Below are 17,100 nucleotides of genomic sequence, written 5' to 3'. Positions count from 1 at the left end.
GGCATGTCCCCACAAAGTCATCAGACCCTTCTCCCCACATCAAGCTGTTTCACAGTTCCATGTTTTAGCATTTACTGTGTCCAGAATAAATATTTGTCCTTCCCTAGTCAGTCCTAGTTTTCCTTCTTCTGTGAGCCTACCTTTGGACTGTACACTTTTCTGTGTACAATTATGTGCCCCCTTGTCTATGCATCACATACATGTAGGTGCCCATGCAGGTTAGGAGAGAGTGGCTGAACCAGAATTACAGGCAGTTGTGAGCTCAGGAGTTAGGTTTTGACATAGGTCCATTGTAAGTAGGTGTTCTTATCCACTGAGACATCTTTCTAGGCCTGAAAAATCTCTTCTTTAAAATCAAAAGACCTGGTCTCCAACACTGGCTGTGCCACTTTGTTTTAAATAACCTTACTTGAGCAAATTAATGGGCCACTCTGAGCCCCCAGAATTTCATTTGCAAGGTAACAAGAACACCACTCAGGAGAAGAACCAGCAGTATTTGTTGGTTGAGATTATATTGAACAATATCAGAAAAAGAGTAACAGTAATAATAAATTCAGCAGTAAATGAATTCAGAGAACAGGAATGCTCCTTGATTCTTTAGAACCAATTCGTCAACGATGGAAGAAGATGTCATCATAGAAGGCATCAAAGCAAAGGCTGGCTCAGCAAAAAGCTTTAAAATTTAAAGGCAACATGAGCCGGACTAGATGATCTAGGATGGTTTTCAGAAACACAGTCTGTGGAGCCACAGGTTCTATAATTTGTTCCTCACGGTCTCAAGGCTACTCTTATCTTTGTTAACAATGTCAACATCATCATTGGATTTTTGGACAACAGTGGGTACATGCCTTAATAGAAGTATTCCCAATATAGCAGTTCTCCAGTGCTTAATATGTCATCAAGGGAAAACCATGCTGTTCATCTGTTTCTCTAGAATCTGGCACAAGACGGGCGATGGAAAATGTACATGATAACTATTGTGCTCAAAGAGGGTAAGAAGCAGAAAGAACGATTGATCTCTCAGCAAGGTTTTCTTCTAGGAAGTCATCCTCCAAGATAAGGAAATAGATACTAACCTAAGCCCCATAAGTTACATGTGTCCCAGGAAGCCGAGGATGCAGCCTACCACATCTATAGACCACAATGTCACGCTGCAACATCAAAAGATTGAATAGCCCCATGAACACAGAAACCTCATACCATGGCTTGCTTTTGATAGTAAGAAAAAGAAATCTTTCTTCCCTCAAAAAACTGAAGATAATCTTGATGTGTTTTGTGAAGGAATAAAACATAAAGCATAGAAAAAGGCAACTCCTACACAAATGTCACTTTGAGACCTAGCACTTAGAGTGACAGGGGGATTGTGTATGCTCATACCTCCACTTTAAACTCTGCTCCTAACAAGCCAACAAGCATAGCATTCCTATATGTCACCCTTTAGACGTACCCTCAAGGTAGTATGGAAACATAATACAAGTAGAAGCTTCCTAAAATATATACATATATGAAAGTGATCTAAGTGAAATGCCAAACAATGGGGGAAACAGAGTCCCAATTGTTCATCTCTTGAACCTTCAGTCCTGAGATGGGTTACATTTAATTGGATTGTTAGTCAAAGAGGTCCCATAGGAATCTCCAAACAACTCAGGCTGTTGTCAAGGCTACGGGTTGTTCTCACAAACTGTCAGCAAGACCCCATTACTGAAGAAAACACCTGCATAACTTGTTGAGCATGGAGAAGTCAAGCTGGTATGAACAGTCTTCACTCCCATTTCCTAGGTTCTACTATCTTTGGTAAAGGATGGTCTTATACATACTACCGAAAGTGAAATGTAAACACCAAGCCAGCCACAAAATCTTTACTCTGCAATGATATTCTGCCTGCAAGAATTGCTAGGGCAATCGTGACTCAAACATTTTGGGAATAACCAATCAATATCTGATTTGACTTCAGGATTACTCCATGAGATGGGATCTATACCTGGCACAGCTTGAGTGACCAAGAACCAGATACTAAATAGCCCAGGGACATAGGGTAAAAACAAATACTACTATTCTTCTTAAAAAACAGCAGTAGAATGACTCCTAATGACATTCTGCTATACTCAGAGCAGTGCCTTGGTTAGCCATCGTCAGAGAAATACCATCCTGCAGCAAATGAGACAAATACAGAGACAGCCAGACACAATGCAGAGAATGAAAAACCTTAGAACACACAGACTTAAATGAGATATCTCCATCAAATTCTTCCCCTCAGAGTTCATGGAAATCTCCAGACAAAGATAAGGAAAGAGTCTGAGAGGCAAAGGGGATGGAGGATATCATGAAAATAAGGCCATCTAAATCAATGTAATTAAAGTTCTCATGAACTCCTAGACTGATGCAGTAGTCACAGGACTTCATAGGTCTGACTCAGGTCCATTCGGTATTCATTATGGCTTCCAGTTTAGTGTTGTCATTGGATTTGCACTGAAGGCACAAATCAGTGGTCTCTGAGTCTTGTGGCTTCTCTTGCGATATTTATTTTCCTTCTATTGGTTTGTCTTGTTCAATTCCCATGTGATAGTTTTTGTTTCATCTTATTACACATTCTTTTGTATTATTATCCACTAGAAACCTGTTTATTTTCAAATCAGAAACACAGAGTAGTAGATCGTGACAGGTGGGCAGGTGAGGGGGAACCTAGTGGAGCCGAGCCAGGGAAACCATAATCAGGATACATTATGTGAGAAAGAAAAAAATCCATTGTCAGTAAAAGGAAAACAAAAACACCACCACAACCTCTCTTAAGAAGAAGTACCCTCAAAAGTCCACCGTCTACAATACTTTGTGATTTAGCAGAGGTAGGGATTTGACTTCTTAGCTCTGAGGCCAACATATAGCAAGGCTTATGGCCTGCATCAGTAAAGCAATGTCACTTTGCTAATCTCTGCTCAGCAGCCCGAAATGAAGTTCTGAAGAAACTACCTCCACTATTTGGTTAAAACTGTATGGACGTTGTGAGAAATGCGCATATGTATATGTATATGTATATGTATATGTATATGTATATGTATATGTATATGTATAGTACATGTCTGAACTCACAGGCTGGCAGGCCTTGGACTTAAGATTATGCATGTACCAAAAGTGGCTTATGTGCCCAGCACCTCACCTGAGTTGTCTGTGTTACTGAAGGCTTTAAGAGCTGGAGGATCTACCCAAACTATAAAATAGAAACACTGCAAATGATGCTTTCTGTCAAACCACTCCTATGATTGGGGTCTCCTGTGTCAAAAGCATGAGTAGAGACATCTCTGAAGCCTCAAGAGTAAGGCCAATAGGCAATAGGACCTGGGCAACTTATGGCCTCCATTCACTCCCCAAGCACTTACCAAGGTGTTCTTGGAAAAGGAGCCAAAGGTAAGGTGTTACCCATGGCATGCGGCTCTGAGCCAGGCAGTCAGTGAACAAACTAACTCAACACCAGTATTCAAGTCCTAAGAAAGTCAAAAAGTATGCCCACAAAAGATACATTGAGGGTAGAGACCTCAGAATGAAGCTTCAGTGAGGCAAGAAAAAGGGGAATTCAAGCAGAAGCAGCCACATGTGTATTGCACTGGACTCACACTCAGAAAGGTATATACAGCTCAGTGACAAGTGGTTACTGAGAGGGGAAGGCACCATCCAGAGACCTCCACCATTCGCTAGCCATGAACAAGGACCAGGCTCCACAGCTTCTAAAATCAGCACCACCACTAGGGAGCAAGTGTTCAAACACATGAACCTGTGAGAGGCATTTCACATGCAAACCATAACCCACAGTGAGCTAAGCAACACTTTGTTGCCTGGTCCAGGAGCTTTGGTCTGAAAGCAAAGACCACCCGGAGAAGCACAAGGCCGTGCAGTCTTCCAGGCTGAGGAGAATGCACAGCAGACCTACTGAGGCCACAGCTCAGTCTTTTTCCAGAGGCTGGTTACTCCCTGGCCATCTCATCACAGACTTAGAGTTCCCAATGATCACAACGTTTTACGAAGTGAAATCTATCCAAAACAAGAGTGATTTTGTTTTTAATGAAAAGATAAAACATCTAAGGAAAAGAGAGTAAGCATTAAGCATTAGCTCATCTTGGATAAACAGAAATGTGGATAGTAGTTGTACGGTCCTTTATGTATATCTGTGTGCTTTTAATACTTCATAATTAAAGGGAAGTAATACAACTTGCTGGAGGCCTCGCTCCAGGCCTCACTCGTCTCTGTATCATCTCCACTGACCTACTGAGAAAGCTCACAATCTTGGTCTCAGCAGTAGGCTTTCCTCTGATCTACTCCTCCTGGATGGACAAAGACAAATTCAACAACAGCTAACATTAAGCTGGATCCTAGTGGCCTGCTACGATCCCATGTCCATAATGTGTGAGATGCTCTGAGAGATGACTGTGTTACACGAAACAACCTGAGCCCACTCTCTACCTTGAAGAGTCTGATGCTAGACCATTAAGTCCCAAAGACGTTATGATGTTCCCTGACTCTTCTGGCTCCCTCCCAGCTGTGTGACCCTAAGTCAGTAATTTTCAAATTGACCTCACCAGTCCTACATGTTATATGGGAATGCTAATCAAAGCCCTCAAGAGGGCCTTTTAGGGCCTAGCAAGGACATTGATATAAAACAATCCTGAACAATGTCTAGTACTCAGTAATAGGTGGTTGAATTCTAACCGATCTCAAAGCTTGTATATTGGTCACTGTCCATGTCCTTGTCTCTCCCAGCAGACTGTGTGGTTTCAGGTCCTTCTTGCTCGCCTGGGTTGTCCTGGAAGGCTGTTCTTCCAACAGCCTGGGCTGCAGGCACTGGCAAAGAGACAGAAAAATAAAACTGTAGATTGAAATTTAGCCAAACAACTGAGAAGAACACAAAGATGCAACCGGGAGAATAAAAACACTAGGGAGGGAAAATGCAATTTATAAGATAAAATTAATCTATTGAGCTGCCATAACAGGACATAAAAGCATAAATATAGTACAGCTTGTCTGAAATGGTTTAAATCCAAGTTCTCAAAAAACTGAGTGAGAAAAAGAATTCCATCAACCCATGCCCACTTTTGCAAAATGCGAGAAGCCCAGAGGCTCCTGGGTGATGGCCAGAGCAATACTCAGCTTCTGAGATGTTGAGATACCTGGATGATGCACCCCAGGGTCTCAGCAAGTGTACAGAGCAGATGGCAAGTCCTAGAAAAATGCCAGTCTCTCTGCTGGGCTGAGTCACCTCTGTCATAGCACTTTCCCCTCATATGCCACCCCACCAACGCTGATTTAATTATCTGCCCTCTCCGTATATAAGACAGGGAGCTCTGAGAAGGTAGAGAACTATATGTGGTCTGTCTTCCTCCTAGTCTCAAAGCTGGTTGGAGACACAGCAGGTAGTTAGATAATGTATACCAACAGGGTAACTAAATGCCTAGATGGGTTAATGGGAAGCAGGAAAGGAGAGAGGTAAGTCTGATTCTATGGAAGATGGACTGACCCTGAAACCTCAAGTAGGTGAATCTAAGAGACAACCTAAAATAAAAGTGAAGCTGCCTCTGGCTGCAGAGCATGAAAAAGTCCCTATGAGAGTATTTATGTGCTAGGTCTCACGGAAGAAGAAAGAATACAAAGCTTTGGAGACAGTCAGGCTACTTCAAATGGAGCTCCGGCAATGAGTACCAGTGTGACTGTGGCCAAGTCACTCTGTCTCTTCAACTGCTGCCTGGGCTTAAGACAGACAATAATTACTGGAACTGCCTCCAAAGATGGTAGGAAGATTCAATTACATCATGTATTTAATGTGTACGATGCGTTCCACAATTAACAGGGACTCTAATTTTAATGCCACAGGAAGCCCAAGGGTCTGAGAATTACCTCCAATCCCTGACCCACTCTAGAAATGCCCTGGTCTAGCACAATTTCATATTCAATACGCGCATCTTTCATTGGTAAGCTAGAAACTGCCAAGCTTTCTGAGCATTCGTCTCAGTTCTTGCTCTAAGAGAACCTGGGCTGTCTCATGGAAACAGCTTCTCCTGCAGCCTCTGAGGTAGAGGTTATTATTCCCACATTCTGGTATCCTAAACCTAGGGCGTCTATAAGAACCTGTGCTCCTTGCTTCCATGTGCGGACCACTTATTCCTCCAGATATCCCCACTGTGCAGCTCCTGCAGCAGACTGCCTGCTGACTGATCACTCTTTCTTCCCTCAGTCATCTCAGTCCCTGCTTTACTGGGTCTCTACAGATTCACTGGTAACATGGAACCTGGTGGCCCTACCTCTTTATCTATCCTAACAGCGCAATTCCTCAGATGTCTATCCATGCTGTCTCCACCTTCTCACCTCCATGGTCTCTCTCTGGAAACCATGTCAATAAGGCCCCTCCCACAAAAGCTTTCTTCTTAAAGGCCTCAGTAAACACCAAGGCATATCCTCAAGCCTCATTTTACCATCAATATCTGACTATCGCTCTAACTCAGCTTCTGAGATGTTGAGATGCCACCAGTACTTGGTATCCCACCTCACCTGCTGTTCCTCCTCAATTCAACTTCTAACCTCTGGAATGCCCCAGCCTCAAAGTATGGCTCTGAGCTACACAATACCAAATATTGGTATTCAGGGCTGTTCCCTGGTTTCTTTTCAAACGTATTTGCCTCTCCTAGACACCAAACTCACCAGTTGCCAGCTGCCTACCTAAAGTCTCTACTAAGATGTCCAACAAACTCTTAACCAGAAATCTAGCATCCCCCAAGCCAGCCTCTCCTGTGGTCTTTCCTATCCTGTTGCAAAGCAACCACATCCTTCCAGTAGAGTGCAAAGGAAGCTATCCCTTTAAAATCCAAGTTGTACCCTTCCTTCAAAAAGTGAAATAATACATTTTTAGACCTTAGGGTCACCAGCATAACTTTAACGCCACTTCATAATGAAACAGTACAAATGATATGTGAATGAATGGGGCTAGGTATCAATAACCTTAAATCACTAAAGCAATCAGCAAGCTTGATTTGGCCCAAATTTGTCAATTTGTCAATTCCTGTTTTAAAGCTTAAGTCAGACCATGTCCCTCTGAGGCTCAGAAGCCTCCAACAGTCTCTAATCTTGTGAAGATGGCATACTACAATGGTCTCTTGAATCACACTTGGTTTGCTGCTCACTGACCTCATCTTGCACATCTCTGCCTATCTCACAGGCCATGCACACCACCCATATAACTGTTCTCCCTTCTCTAAAGCGAAGTCCTCAAGTATAAAGCAACAGCAGGGCCTTTCCTTTTGTCCCTCCTCCCAGAAGGACCAGCATGATGCCACCTCCTAGTTTCCAAACAAATCCCAGCTTGTCAGAGCATTCCAACATTCCTGAGCATTGGTGAACCCAGCTGACTCCTCAATCCCCAAGCCCTTCATCCTGCTTTACTTTTCTCCACAGCAGTCTTCACAAGCATTGTATACATACTTATAAGCTGTCTTCACACACACTCAAACACATAAACTGGAAACAGACCTCATGTCTTTTGTGCTCCTATCACCAGAGAGCTTAAACAGACCTTGGCTTACAGGGTTTAATTAACCCTGTAAGGTTTATCATGTGACTATTATTTGCTTATAGTAGGAGTCAATATCCAGTGTCCACATAGGCATATTAGTAGGTTCCTGAACCTTTGGGGTAAATGTAAATGCTACTTTTTGTGGTGACCCAAACTGTTCTATGAGGGTTCTCCATACTCTCCAGATTCTCAGAGGGTTGGTGGTCTGTGATCTTGAAGTACTACTGTCCTGGACTAGGAGACACCACCTGAGGTGTTTTGCCTAAGTCTTTGGATTCTCCACAGGTCTCAGAGAGCCATGAGTAGGGAAGTGGGTTACTTGTATAAAATAGAGAGAGTCAGCAGCATTTGAGATCAGCCTCAGGTTAGGCAGAGAACTCTGTAAAAAGACCATCACTTACAAAGCAGACTGCCACCTACTAAGACTCTCACAGGTCTCGGAGCTAGGCGCCCCCCAAAAACCCAGATTTAAACCCAAGCACCTGTGTCCATGGGAGGTCTGTTCTGTTCTCAAAGGAAACAGGAGAAATAAACATGTGTGTGTGGGGGGGTGGCAATATGGAGGGGCTGGTGTGTGTGTGGGAAACTCTGGGATATAATATATGAAAGAAGAACAAGTTTGAAAAAATGGTCCAAAACAACAACACTACCCTAGGCACCCATACACAATTTCAAAGGAATGCAGCAGAGAGCCCTCCTTCTAGGACCTGAGAACACTACAATTCCCACACACTAGTCCAGATTCCAGAATAAAAGAAATCTACTGATTTGTTTCCCCTTCTTGTATTCTTCCACTGTGCATTTTTCAGGAGTTAAGATTAATCACTGCCGTTCACAGAATTTATATACAAACTGTCTGCCATTCTGAACAACTGGACTAGCATTTAGACAGCCCTGTCAGCTGCTCACCCAGCTCACAGAGACACACTTTCTTGATGCTTACCGTTCACCAGCGCAGAGTTGGGCACCGGCAGCCCCTCCATCATTGCCTCTGCCAGAATTAGCTTCTCATGGAGTTGCTTGTTGTGGGTTTTGAACTCTTTCAGCTCCCTCTGCAGCTCTAGAACCTGGCCTTGGAGTTGAGCCACCACCACCTCTGGTGAAGCAGGAAGATTATACAAATTTTCCAATAACTCAGGTGTCTTTAATTGGATCAGCAAGCCCGTCTTCTCGGCATCCTGGAGACAGACAAGTATAGCACTGAGTATGCTTAAAACACACTTTCTTTTGTTTCATGGGCAACATACTTGTGTTTTTAAAATAGGTTTCAAATTGTTCACCCACACCTCTAGTCTAATAATAGGATCTATACCTAAGAAAGGGCATAGATTTTGGAAGATCCCCCTCCTCCCTGAAAAACATACACACTGAATGTCAAGGGTCTTCCCTAGACACTCTCTGGGCCTTGGTCCATGGATTTCATTGGATAATCCAAATACTCTAAATATGGCCATTCCATCATTAACACAATCTTCTAGGAAATGGTTTTGTTTTTGTTTTTATCTCTTTCCTCATTTCCTACCATTCCTAGTGTGGACCCATCTGTCTTACATTCTTGCTTGTCCCTTCCTTAAGTGGCTACTGACGGTGTTGCTACAAGTGTATTTCTCAACCTCAGAGGTTCCAGCCTTGCCTGGCCCAGATGAAAACTTTACAGGTGTTGACCCCTTGAATCCATCATGCCACATCCCACCATGCAGGTTCCCACCACATCAGCTATTACACCCATCTCTCACTGCACCTTCCAGAAAGCCAAGAGTCTCTTTGAAACACCGCTTATTTTCCTCACTCCAATTCATTACACAGCAAGCTGCAGTAAGTACAAGCCCTAGGGTGCCTCAGTCCTTCCAAGCCTCCTCATCTTCTTCTGGCACCTCTAATGCAGGCACCTAGCCCTCACCTGTGCAGCCTCCTGGGCAGTGTAGAATGTACTCGGAGTCTCTCTAATCCACCTATAGCAAAAAGCAAACTCACTATCCCGTTCTTGCTAAAAACTGTATTTGTTTCCTGGCTACGGTAAGCCAAAGGTCACCACTGTCCACACCAAAGCCTACCAAGTACAGCAGTCAATGCCTGTCCCAATTTTACTTTACTCTCTGGGCATACTAGTCTTCTACACATTCCATAAAATGCCATGCTCTTTGAACCTCAGAGCTTTATCATATGCTCTGTCTAGAACACTTACTCTTGCTCACCTCCACCACTTCCCTACTATGTCATTCATCAAGACAGTTCAAACATGGCATCCTTCAGAGGATAAGTCCTTGACTTCCAAGTCCAACCCAAGGATCCCTGTTATACACTCAGTGTCCCCTGCTATTTTCCCCATAGGACACCAGCATCACTCTAATGTTTGAGAAAATCCACATTTACTGACTGTCATCCACACCTGAAAGGAAGGCCAGGGTTTGAGCCTCTGTATACTGTATCATAGGTTTTGACTCAGTATATAGTAGATACTCTAGAAGTCAGATGAAGGTATCTCTCAAGTGATAAATTTTAAATATACTTAAAAAGTGAGGAGGAATTCAAACCTAGAATATATAAGGTATTACAATTCAATAATAATAAAATACAGTGGTTCAATTAAAAAATAGGAAACAGACCCAGATACACATGTCTCTGGTAGAGAAGGCCCAGAACTAACATGAACATGGGAGGACTTTTAGCATCACCATCCCTCAGACAGATGCAACTGAAATCTCATCAGAACCCATCCATACCTCTCCATCAACACTAGGGAAGCTAGAGTCAGGGATGGTACTATATATGGGTGGTAGGCAGAGGAACTGACAGCCTCATGCACTGCTTGGAGGAAGGTAAATGGTAGAGGCAGTAAATCTGAAGCTCCTCAAAAGGGCTAAACAGAGAGGAACCACGTGACCCATCATTTTTACTCCTGAGTATCTACTCAAGAGAAGTAAAAACACTGTCCATACAAACATCTATATGAGCAGCAATATAATGCATAATATCCAAAATAAAATGTGCAATAGCCCTCCCCTAGCATGATACCTGGTGATAAAAAGAAAGAACGGTCTCATGTTGTAACATGAATGAATTCTGAAAGCATTAAGTGAAGTGGAAAATCTAGTCATATGTTGCAAAAGTCCATTTACAGAAAATGTCCAGAACCAAAGGGTAGATTAGTGGCTGCTTAGAACTTGGCAGGTAGGAAACATGGTTGACGACTAAGGAGAACAGGTATTCCTTAAGGAGATTATGCTTGTTCTCAAAGAAACAAGATGTTAAACAGCTACTCCACTGTCATACAACAAGAAGGCTTAGGGGTCAAGCCAGCTCTTCGGATGCCAAGGCTCTTAGGAAAAAGAGAGATGCTTTCTGCCCTGAGGTTCCAAGGAAGAGGAAAAAAATGTTCAAGAACAAGGGCAGTCTGAGGAAGTGAGAGGAATCACTTGGGGGTTGGTGGATGCCTCCGCAGAGGACTGGGAAGTAACCGTCAATTTCTTGGTCCTGGGTCTCCACCAATCTTTATTCTTGGATGCCAATCTGTGTGTCATATGGCAGCAAAGAAGAGATCTGAAGTGCATAAATGCCAAAGCCTATTTGAAGCTGGAAGATTGCCGTCCGTCAGCCTAACACAAGTTCTGAAATAACCACATAAAACATTGCCGTATGGACTGGAGCGGTCCCACCTTCCATCATATTAATGATGCATACTGGAAGTCCTTTCTTAGGAATAGAACTCACATGTTCTGAGCTCCTGCCATATATCCATGCTGCTTGAGGCACTTGCATTCTTACCTCACTATGCCTGCATATAACCCAGGAGTCTGGTTTGCACTGATCCTATTCAAGGTGCCTAAAGCAAGCAGAGTATAAAGACCTCTCGATAAGCACATAACCAGCAGGCTATCTGGCTGTGACTTACCGTGACTCTGCTCTGATGTTCTTTTTAACTAGATATCAGAGTTCTAGCTTAAGAACAGGATTACCAATTCTGCCACTACAAAGTCCACAAAGGGAGTAAATGTCTGCCTTCCTCTGAAACCAAGCAAGCAACTATCCTCAGTACTCACCAATGGAGTCATTCTGAACAGTTCTGTAAGTCTTGGGGCACTGTGTTTCTTCCTATGTACAATGGTTATAATACCTACATATATTTGTTGAACAAATTAACTAGGATAATAGATTCAGCAAGTCCCTCATAAAACAGATGATAAACATAAATGAATAGATAAAAATCTCTCCCATTTTAAAAATATGGCAGCCGGGCGTGGTGGCGCACGCCTTTAATCCCAGCACTTGGGAGGCAGAGGCAGGCGGATTTCTGAGTTCGAGGCCAGCCTGGTCTACAAAGTGAGTTCCAGGACAGCCAGGACTACACAGGGAAACCCTGTCTCGAAAAACCAAAAAAAAAAAAAAAAAATATGGCAAAGATAATTTTTATTTAAAAAAGAAAATGAATATATTTAGAAAAATTAAGTCAATTCAATTATCCAATTTCCAGAACACAGGATGGCATCTCCCACACAATAGAAAAAAGCAAACATAAAAACAAAGACAAAAACTAAACCTACCCAGGTTTCCTAATATACAGGTACAAACTGAAGGAGCTGGGGCACAGAAGAGCAGTTCTATTCTAGCCAAATTGCACAAATTTGCATTTTGAGTACCATTAATATAATGGCAGTATATATATTTTTTTATTTTAGTCTCTACTGATATCTTTAGAAAAACCTTTTCTAGAAATTACAGTTTTGGTGTATAATTTAAAACAATCAAAAGCAATTTTGCTAATGATATATCTAATTCTGTTTGGAAGGCACAAAAGCAGTAATTTAGTGGTCAGAAAATAAACTTAATTCTCCATTTTGATGCCATGAAGCAGTATGTACAGTTATTTCTCTGCTACAAAACAACCATCAGAACCCAGCATCCCACAGCCTTCAGGGAAGGTATCAGAATCATGACCTCTTTGCTTCTTCACCAGAACTCGTCTCTGCTTATGAATTCTCAATCCCAACCCCTCTTCCCAAAGGATGGTAAACATGTCCAACCAGACACTACGGAGAAAGTCTGATGCTGGTTGACTGTACCTACAGGTTACAGAGCATCTCAGAGAGAAAACCAGCACACAGACATTCATTCACTCAGCAAAATCAGACTTCTCCATTTTGGGCTACTGTGGCTGGAAAGCAGTTTGGTAGGGAGCAGGAATGGTCTTGCAGGCAGACACAGTGGGTGCCCTGCCTAGGCCCTTTCCTTCAGTCAAGTGAATTCTGAGTTACTCAGAATCTGGCATCCAATAGAAATAAAACTCCCAGAATCCTGTCTTTCCCACACAAGGTCCTCCTAAAATAAAAGCCAGGCTCTCATCCTCCTCTAAAGTCCAGTTATTATGATTTTACTGCAACCTTAAACCAGAAATGCCCTTCGGTGGATAAGAACTGTATAAACTCTGGTCCAATGGAATCTTAAGCAGCCATCATGGGGAAATATCCCAGTTTATAAAACCAAAGAGAAAACTGTAGGCAGATGGGCAAACGGAATTCCATGTATGCTTTTCATGGTGAAAATACCAAAGTATCATGGTAAATGAGATAGGGCTGGAGTTAGGATAGAAAGTGGGAATGGAGGAAGAGGAGGGCAGAGAGGAGGAGAGGCATGGAGATGAAGGCTGGAGACAACACCGGCAGAGGGAGTCTTCAAACTGACTTGGCCTTCACAGAACAGAAAATGCAATAACATTCAAGGTAATTCTTTAAATCTGATTTGTTCATATACAGTAAATAGATATTTAACATATAGAAAAGCTTACCGGGTTGATGGCACTGGGGAATGAGAGGTGAGTGGCCTGTTGCCCTGGCATCTCACCCAATGCCTCTGACTCAAGCTCAGTGCTGAAAATGGCCTCTTCTGGTTTCTCTGCCCAAGCATCTCTCTTGCTTTGAGGTTTGAATCCATGCGGGGTGTCCTCTATGGCCATGGTCTGCACTGAAACACTTTTCAGTTCCACCGTGTCTTCGTCACCTGTCTTTACTAGCCAATTTCCCCACATTGACTTGACTTCATTGTACGACTTGGAGAAGGAGTTGGCAGGGAAGGAATGGCCAAGTTCATCTCTCAACTGAACAGCTACTTGCTGAAGTGACTTCTCAGTTTTACTATCAAGGTGATCTCCAGGACGACCCTGCTCTGCCAAGCATATGCGTTCCAAAAGTAGGGCACCGAGTGCTTTCAGAAGATCTGGCCTGTTTCTCCAAAGGAAGACAGTAGGAGAATCAGCTTCCTGCTGCAGTCTTGTCAATGACCCAGCCTCCCAAGTTTTCTTCCACCAATCCTGTTTGCATAAACATAGTGGGTTCCCAAGTACACCAAGAACCATGACAAACACTTAACCTCATACAATCTCACAAACAGCCTGTTGAGTTCATGGATAATGTCATACTGATTGATACAAAGCCAGTTAGGTGGACTACATGGATATATGAACCGGCATTGGTGTAGGAAGGAACAAATGAGATCCAATGGGTTCCTATGGCAATTATAGGGTCCCCTGCTCCACAACACTGGCTCTATTCCTACATTCAATATACAAGTATGTCTTTGAATGAATGGTGCCAACCTGCCTAGTCCATGGGTGACGTGACCCATCTTGCTGTATAACAGGTACTCAATAAACAGATGTTAATTAAGAGACGCTTCACTAACATGGATGCAGATAAAGCAAAAAGTGCATTGTTTTGGTTTTGTTTGTTTGCTTGCTTGTCAAATTAACACAATCTAGGATCATTTGTGAAAAAGGAAACTCAAATGACAATATGCTTTTTCAGATTGTCCTGTAGTTAAACCTGAGGGACATTTTCTTGATTAACTGGTATGGGGTAACCTGCCCACTATGGGCAGTGCCATTCCAGGGTTGGTCATTCTGACGGCTAAGAAAGCACTTTGCGCAAGCCAGTAAGTATCATGACTCCATGGTCTCTGCTTCAGCTCCTGCCTTGGCTTTCTTTGATGACTGTAACTATAAGCCAACCTTCCTAAGCTGCTTTTGGACATGGTCTTTTTACAGTAATAGCAAGCAAACTGGAACAAAGGCAAATAAAATGGCTTCAGGGTTGAGAGTGTTGCTCAAGAGACAGAGCATTTGCTTAGCATGTGCAAGGCTCTCAGTTCCACACCCCCCCCCCAAGCAGGAAAAGAAAAATTAATTCAACTAAATAAATGAATAGGTAAGCAAACAAATACAATGGCTCCAAACACTATGTGACATGGAGGTAAATCTTCCACAGAACATGAAGACTACAGGAATAATGAGAAGAAAGAGAAGGAACATCCTGGCAGCAGACACTCTTCAATGCTCCTTGCCATGTGCCATCTCTGATAGTAGCTGCAGCTGTGTGGACAGTTTCTGAGGACACAGCAGGTGCCACATCAAGCACTCTGTGCTTCTCTGCTACCCTGGGTTCTTTCAAAGCTGAGCCAGCCAGCAAGACGAGACGGAGTGGTGAGACAGATGAGATCTCTGGGCTGAGAGTTGTGGTATGAATGTCCTGGCTTCCATCATGAGAGTACTGCCCACCAGAGAGTGCCTAGCTGCCCAGACTAACCACAGCATCTTCACTGGTTTCTTGCTCCTGTATACACAGGTCTGAATGTCTGGCTCTGCTTTTCAGGGACTTGTACTAAAGCTACTATGGAGAGCACCCAGGACAATGCTGATGTGGCACATGCTGAAAGACTCCTTTGTCTTGACACTATACTGGCACAAGGCCACAGCAAGGATAGAAAGGGGCATGTACATTAAGTCACTAATCCATAACACAAAGTGGGAAACAAGGGGAACACAATGTTGTAGGCATGACACGGAGTTAAAGAGCCATGTCACTATGTGGCGAAGAAGAAAGTAAGGCTGGGAAGTGGGCAGCAGATACAGGAAGGGTCTCATACTTTCAAATCATACTGAGAAAAGGGCAGGCCTGCTCATGCATGGGCTGCAGAAAGGTAAGCAGCTACTGTGCAAAGGCCAAGTAACTTGCCAAGCTAAGGCAACTTCAGCATTCGTCCTCTAGTAGAGTAAGGGTGTGGGGCAGGGGAAATGGCTTAGTAGGTATGAAAGCTTGTTCTTGCACCCATATAAAAATCCAGGTAGGGATGCATGAGCCTGCAGTGCAAGCACTGGAGAGCAGACTCGGATGTATGCTCAGAGCACATTGCCATGAACACTAACTGAATATGTGAGCTTCCAGTCCAGTGAGACGCCTTTGTCTCAGGCATACAGTGACAAAGGAAAGCACCTGGCAACTAACTCTGTCCTCCACATGTGTGCATACAGGCACACACCTGCACACATACATGCACTACATACCACACATCACACTCACATATACACATGAACACACATAAAAATGACAGCCCAAGAAATTAGAAAATTCATATCCAAGGGAACAGAAAGCAATTCACTGAAGCGTTTAGGAAAGGGTTCAGGATTTATCTATTTTTAGTGTGTGAGTGTTTATTTTTATTCTATGTCTATGCAGTAAGTGCCTGCAGTCCCTGCAGAGGCCAGAAGAGCATGTCAGATCCTGTGGAATTGTAGTTGCAGGCAGTTCTGAACTGTCATGTGGGTGTTGAGAACCAAACCTGGGTCTTCTCTTAAGAGCAGCAAGCACTGTTAACTTCTAAGACAACTGTCCAGCCACCCAAATAAAGTTTAAATATCAAAAGAAAACAAAACAGTGAGTCATGAGTGAAACAGCGCTAGTGAACTGAGAGGAAATGTTCCAGGCAAAGGATGCTCTAGAGGCTCTGGCTGCGTCTTAGGAGAAGGGCCCCTCAGGTAGAGGGGAGGTCATGCCGTCACAGAGAATCATCAGCAGAGATGCTCTCTGTGTTATCTTTCTTGCTTTTCCATTCAGTTTCTCCTTACTGCTTCACTTCAAGAAAGCTGGTGAGGCCAACATCATCCATCCTACCTTCCCTGTGATGTCAGGTACCACGGAAAATGGCAGCACCCATGTCCATCTTCTCGATGTGCTCTGCAGAAAGCAGTAAAGCTCATCTCATGACCAGAGCCTACATCAGGGAAGCCAGCTCAATTCAAATCTTAAAAATAGCAAAACGCATGTGCACCACTCACTTCTAGTGTGAAAATCATTTAGACTACAGACCACCTAAAACTACATTAAACATGGATTTTAAAAATATCTGATATTCTAAGCACCAGAACTAAATTTTCATTTTTTTTCCTTTCCTTTCTTTTTTTTTTTTGTTTTTTTTTTGTTTTTGTTTTTCGAGACAGGGTTTCTCTGTGTAGCCCTGGCTATCCTGGCACTCACTTTGTAGACCAGGCTGGCCTCGAACTCAGAAATCCGCCTGCCTCTGCCTCCCGAGTGCTGGGATTAAAGGCGTGCGCCACCACGCCCGGCTTTCCTTTCCTTTCTTAATTTAGGTAAGCAATAATGACACTTGCTAGTCAGCTAGCCAAAGGAGGATGATCATTCACCACCAAATAAAACACAATAAAACCTAAAAGACTTTACAAATGCGAGGTAAGCAGTGGCAAAGGATGCTACTGCAATACACTA

General features: G+C 43.2%; 1 protein-coding gene across 7 annotated transcripts in view; it reads right to left on the bottom strand.

The window, feature by feature from the left end:
- The window catches only part of Cdk5rap2 (CDK5 regulatory subunit associated protein 2), a 174,140-nt gene that overhangs the window by 43,002 nt on the left and 114,038 nt on the right, over positions 1-17,100 (bottom strand). For 4 of the 7 annotated variants that reach the window (XM_029476180.1, XM_029476182.1, XM_029476183.1 and 1 more), the window contains 3 exons: positions 13,332-13,770; positions 8,493-8,727; positions 4,699-4,830 (listed from right to left, as the gene is read on the bottom strand). In XM_029476180.1, coding sequence (XP_029332040.1) covers positions 4,699-4,830; positions 8,493-8,727; positions 13,332-13,770 — 806 coding nt within the window. The remainder of the gene's footprint in view (positions 1-4,698; positions 4,831-8,492; positions 8,728-13,331; positions 13,771-17,100) is intronic. The other 3 variants (XM_021159965.2, XM_021159966.2, XM_085839241.1) reach the window with 1 other exon arrangement.

The sequence above is a fragment of the Mus caroli genome, unplaced genomic scaffold (assembly GCF_978045245.1).
Source record: "Mus caroli unplaced genomic scaffold, Mus_caroli_1 scaffold_6, whole genome shotgun sequence".
Taxonomy (NCBI): Eukaryota; Metazoa; Chordata; class Mammalia; order Rodentia; family Muridae; genus Mus; species Mus caroli.
This window is presented reverse-complemented; position numbering and strand designations above follow the sequence as displayed.